Below are 6016 nucleotides of genomic sequence, written 5' to 3'. Positions count from 1 at the left end.
TAGGGTCACTATGAGTCTCAAGCAACTCGATGGCACATAACAACAACAACAAGGTTAAGTGTTGTGCACTGTCAAGTCGGAACTCATGCTGACCCTACAGTGGATTTTCAGAGTCAGTAAATTGCACAGGAGGAGAATGCTCATCCCTCTACAACATAGAAGCTGGTGGATTCAAACTATGTGTCTTTGGGATTGCAGTGCAAATTCTTATCACTAGGCCACCAGAACTCTAGATTAAACTTGTATCTTTGTTTTAACACTGTGATACTGCAGAGTATTATATCACAACCTTCTTATTAATACTGTTCAACCTGTAGAGTGAAATCTATTTCTAGAACACAAAAATCTGATTTTATATGTCTCCTCTACATTAGAATTTCAGACTTTTGAGGTTCACTGATTATAAAGCTATTTAAAAATTCAGCTGAACAATGATCAAGAGCATCACTGTCTGTCAACACAGAATCTATCATCACTGCCTCTCATGACAGAAATTTAATTAGGAAGGCAGAGAGGACATAATTTCATAATAAAGAATAGGTATTTAAATACAACCACCTTTATGAAACGACCAAAGTGGCTTAACTCTAAACATTCATCAGCAGTTCAAATCCACCTCCTGTTCTAGGGGAGAAAGATCAGCAGCCTTCTCCTGTAAATGATTACAATCTCACAAATGCAATGCAGGGTCAGTCACTATGAACTGATACCACAGTACTAAAGTGTTTCATTTTTATGAAAAGGTTATCACATTAACCAAACTTCGTATTTGTGGAGGACTGCTGACAATTTTGTCAAGAGATGTCACTGAGCCTCTGGTCAGTATTTGAGTGCTACTACTGCCAAAAGAACTAACAAGTCTGTCTTGGGATGTGTGAAACCAAGCTGCTCCCTGGAGGCAAGGATTTTGAAGCTCCGTCTCACACACTTGGGGAGCCAGAGGGACCAGTCTTTGGAAGAGTCCAGGGGCAGTGCAGGAGAGGATGACTCGGATGAAATGGATTGACACAACTAGGATAATAAGGGTAGGTGTGTCAGAGACAGTAAGATGGGCTCAGGCTAGAGCGGGTTCAGAGCTATTGAGCATAGGGTCACTATGAATCATAATCAACTCGATGGCACATAACAGCAACAACACTGGATCACAGCAGAACAGGGTTCAGAGTCGCAAGCAACTTGACAGCACATTAACAACCACCAGAAACTTTAAAACTTATTCCCTGATGTGCTGGGCTGCTAACCAAAAAAGGTCAACAGTTCTAATGTGAAACAAGCTAGGGGTAAAACAGAAACAGACGTCAGAGAGACTATAAAAGAGCAACCGAAGGAAAGATGTAAAAATCGAACTCATCTCTTGTGTTCTAAAAATTGTCCTAAATTTGCTAACTTTCCTTTCAGTGCTCTTGCAGAACCCACCAACCAACTCTAGAATGCTTTCTGCTTACCCACTGATGAACCAAAGCTACCCAAGGAAAACGTTATCCATCCTTTTCTAGTGAAACAGGATTGCTCTAAGTTCAGTAAGACTGTCCCAACATGCCATGAAGTCCACAGTCCTCAGGCTTAAACATCACCTTCCCATATTGGGGTCTCCCCCTGGACAAGCCTGGGGACAAGAGCTTACATAGCTCAACCTTGCTGTCTCCTCCTGCACACTCCAAGTAAAAGGAAAATCTTCCTGTGTGAACACAACTACCACCTTGGCCTCTTCTTATCAGGGACAGGCAACAATCTTTCAGTCCTCCCTTGGTAACAAGCCATTCTGAGAAAGAATGATAAAGCACTTGGCCCTCATCAAGATTTATAACCTCAAAAACCAGAAAGAGGGTTGCTTTGAGTCACAATCAATTCAAAGGCAGTGGCTTTGAATTCCGGTTTTAGCCTTAAAACCAAAAGTCTGATCTCAAGATTTGGTAAGCACCTTTAAATTCTCTGTCCCAGTCCCATGGAAAAAAAATCCAGGGGGTTACAGATTGTCTTTGTCCTTATGAACAGGAGGATGCTACTAAAAGAGCTTTTAGCAATGAATGCTTTCTGATTTCCTTCATTCACCATGTATCCAGTAAACTTGTATTGAGAGCCAGATACCCCTGAATATCCTCAGAGGAATACACAGTCTCTCAAAAAACTACAGCCTAATGCGGAATGCATGCAAAACAAGATGCAAAGTAACGTGGAAAAGAATTTCCATTATATGTTCTTGAACACTCATTTCCCAAAGTCTTCATGAATTCACATTCTGGAACACCTCAGCCCACATCACCCTTCCTGCTTTCACATGCCAACTGGACATTTCATTTCTTTCTCTTTGCTCTGCTCAGAAAAAGCTCTGATTAACAAGTCACAAATTTACTATCTCCAAAGAATTGGACTTTTTAAAAATCCATAGGAGTCTCTGTCTTATTTGGCCTTTCCCCCACTCCTCCTAAAACCAGCTGTAATCACAATGCCTCAAGCTAACACATGAAAAAGAATCGTGGTTCAGATTTTCTGACAAAGCAGGCGAGGTTAAAGGATGAACAGCCGCTTCTCTATGGCCAATAAATCTACGCGTGCTGAATAAATATATATTGATTTAATCTAAAGTTTCTAAAAATTCAGGGTGTGAACACCTGGATGATAAACTGAAAGCTGCAGCTCATCATCAACAGAACAGAATCCTGGTTCCCTGCGTCACTCAATTTCCCTTCATGTCCTTCTGAAGACAACGATTAACTAAAAATTTTAGGTCTTTCCTCCTTTTTGCAGTTGTCTTGTCCCACTGTGGAAGGCCCCATGAATTTACGGGCTCAGATCCGTTGTTCATAGGGTCGCTAAGATTCCTCGTCGACTCAAAGGACAACAAACTAAAGCCAATAGGAATTCTGCACTTGTGTCCGCTATTACCTGCACGCATGCGCTCTTAATTTTGAAATCTATCCTCAGGAGTGTTTCCTCAGCATTTAACGAGAACTGACAACAAATCAATAACAAAGGATCAGCCTTTTCTGCGGCAACCAGCCGGCTTCCCCTAAGCAGCCCACGCCCACCAGCGGGTTCAGCAATACGCGAGGGGCGAGGACGCGCGCTAGCCGAAGCCGCCCCAGCGGGAGCCGAACTCAGAGGAAGGGCGACCGGAGGGAAAACTAAGGCAAAACCACCCGGGACCTCGACGACCACTCACCCATTGGCCACAGGAAGGCTCCCTATAAAAACAGGGAAGCTCTGAAACCCGGAGACGCCGCCACACCGTCCGGACATCCGGGCCACTGCGGCCCCGCCTCCCGGTAACCGGGGCGACGGCCCTCAAGCCCCGCCCCCAGTGGCGCTTCCTGGGTCTGGGCTCCGAGACCCCGCCCCTGAGGGCGTCACACGTACGAGCTCTCTCTCTAGTTACGCGGGTGGGTCTGGGGCTTAAGCTGTGAGTGGGGACTATTGAGATCGAGACTTCGGGTGCAGACAATGGAGAGATCCCTGGCTGTGCCCTGGTTGCCCCCACACGACGCGAGGACTCCAGCGCTGTCGGTGGTGGACATGCACACGGGCGGTGAGCCGCTGCGCATCGTGCTGGAGGGGTGTCCAGAGGTCGCTGGCCCCACGCTGCTGGCTAAGCGGCGGTACATGCGCCAGCACCTTGACCACGTGCGACGGCGGCTTATGTTCGAGCCCCGGGGGCATCGCGACATGTACGGAGCCATCCTAGTGCCCAGCGAGCTGCCGGACGCGCACTTAGGCGTCCTATTTCTGCATAACGAAGGCTACAGCTCCATGTGCGGCCATGCAGTCCTGGCGCTGGGCCGCTTCGCTCTCGACTTTGGGCTGGTGCCTGCGCCCCCTTCAGGCGCGCGCGAGGCCCGCGTGAACATCCACTGCCCTTGTGGGCTAGTAGCCGCTTTTGTAGCGTGCGAGGGTGGCCGCAGTAGCGGCCCCGTGCGCTTCCACAGTGTCCCGGCCTTCGTGCTGGCCGCAGGTAAACTTGCGGACCTCCTTTCCCCGGACCACTTTCACTGGGATGCAACTAACAGCACTAACAACGGGAGCCCCAATCGGCCAACTAACCCAGCTCAAAATCCCTTACCACTTAATAAGGTAATTTTAAATCATTACAAACACGCATCACCACCGTGGCTTGACAGATCTGTGCAGTGCATGCAACTTGATTATCCTGCAGGTATATTCTACCTGCTGTCTTGAGAGATCCGTGAAGAATATGGAGTAGGTTAATCTGCTAAATCTTAACTCAGTTCCCCATCTGCCATGCATTTTCTAGCAATATCATATAAAAGCAATTAAGTCAAGGAAAGCAAAGAAAAGCCAAAGTACTGGGGCTTTGAAGCCAAGTTCAATACACCTGCCACATCCATTCTTCTTGGTTGTATTGTTTAGTGCCATCATGGCAACTTCAACTCAAAGTGCCCCTATAACTACGGATCTGAACCGTGTGTGCTGTCTCCTATGCCGTCGTCACCATCTGATAGGCTTGAGCCCTTTGTCAAGGTCCCAGTGTCAATCCATTTTCATGGGGGTCTTCCTCTCGTTCTCTAACCCTCCATCTTTCTCAGCTTTATTTCTTTTTCCAAGGACTGACCCTTTCTGACAACATACCCAAGTATGTGAGACAGTTTCACCATCTTTGTCTCTAAGGAGCACCCAAGTTGCACTTGCTTCAAGACAGATTTTTTCCTTTTCTTTTGGCAGTCCATAGCATATTCAGTACACTTCTCCAACGCCACAATTCAAAGGCCTTCATTCTTCTGGCCTTCATCCTTATTCATTGCCCCAACTTTCAGATACATAGGAAGTACCAGAAAATACCATGGCTTGTATAAACACACTTAAGTCTTTATCATTTCTTTTCAACATTTTGGAGGGGTTCTTGACAGCAGGTTTTTCCAGTGCGACACATCTTTTGATTTCTTGACGATTGCGGTTTTGTTTGAGTGTTGATTATGGATTTAAGTAAAACGAAATTGTTAACATCAGCTAGGCAGCCTTGGAAAACCTGCTGGAGGTCAGCTATGAGCTAATTCCAACTCACTGGCAGTGAGTTTGAGTTTTGAGTTACTCATTGCCTTAGAGTGGGTCTTGCCTCATAACTGACCTTCCATCAGGTTTTCCGCATCTTTCTTGTGCAGAGCCACTGGTAGATTCAAACTACCAAAGGGCACCACCACTGGGTGAGTCGCACAGTTCCCTGTGAACTGTGCCACCAGATCTCCCTTTTGAAATATAACAGGTTTATTACTTGAGTTCAAGAACTGCTCAGCCACACAGACCTATGCCACCTTAATAAGATTTCTTAGCCTAGTTATGCCTGCATTTCTTAAGTTGTGGTCTTACTGAGTTAGTCATGAAATTGAAATTGTCTTGAATGTACTTATCAGGTTGTGCCAAGAAATCTGGAGGACAGCTATGTGGCCAACTGACTGGAAGAGATGGCATATTTTTTCCCATTCCTAAAAAAGGTGATCCAACAGAATGGAAATTATTGAAAAATTTTGCTAATTGTAAATTCAAACAAAATATTTCTGAAGATTATCCAGATAGTACTAGAATAGTACACTGACAGAACTGTCAGAAATACAAGCAGAGTTTAAAAGAGCCCAGGGCACTAGGGATGCTGATGTCAGATGGATCTTAGCTGAAAGCAGAGAGTTTCAGAAGGATGTCTCTTTGTGTTTTATCAACTGTGCAAAGGCATTTTGACTGTGTGCATCACAACAAATTGTGGTTAGCATTGAGAAGAATGGAAATCTCAGAATACGTGACTGTGCTAATGTGAAACATATACCTAGACCAGGAAATTTGTCTGAACAGAACAAAGAAACTGTGGTTCAAAATCAGGAAAGGAGATGTCAGTAATATATCCTTTCTCCATACCTTTTCAATCTATATATTGAACAGATCATTTATAAAGAAGAATCTGGTATCAGGATTGTAGGAAGACTCATCAACGGCCTTTTTTTTTTTTTAACATCTACAGAGATTTTGGAATTCCATTCATTCATTGTTACTGTTTTCTCCCTGCCCATCCCGC

The 6016-nt window shown here is 45.1% G+C and overlaps 1 protein-coding gene across 1 annotated transcript in view; it reads left to right on the top strand.

The window, feature by feature from the left end:
• The first annotated feature begins 3441 nt into the window (after positions 1-3441).
• The window catches only part of L3HYPDH (L-3-hydroxyproline dehydratase (trans-)), a 14548-nt gene continuing 11973 nt past the window's right edge, over positions 3442-6016 (top strand). Inside the window, exon 1 of the mRNA XM_006891772.1 lies at positions 3442-3949. Within this exon, the coding sequence (XP_006891834.1) occupies positions 3442-3949 (508 nt within the window). The remainder of the gene's footprint in view (positions 3950-6016) is intronic.

The sequence above is a fragment of the Elephantulus edwardii genome, unplaced genomic scaffold (assembly GCF_000299155.1).
Source record: "Elephantulus edwardii isolate Elephantulus edwardi_28Jun2011 unplaced genomic scaffold, EleEdw1.0 scaffold00104, whole genome shotgun sequence".
NCBI classification, from domain to species: domain Eukaryota; kingdom Metazoa; phylum Chordata; class Mammalia; order Macroscelidea; family Macroscelididae; genus Elephantulus; species Elephantulus edwardii.
The sequence above is the reverse complement of the archived record's forward strand: the minus strand, read 5'-3'. Positions and strand labels throughout refer to the sequence as shown.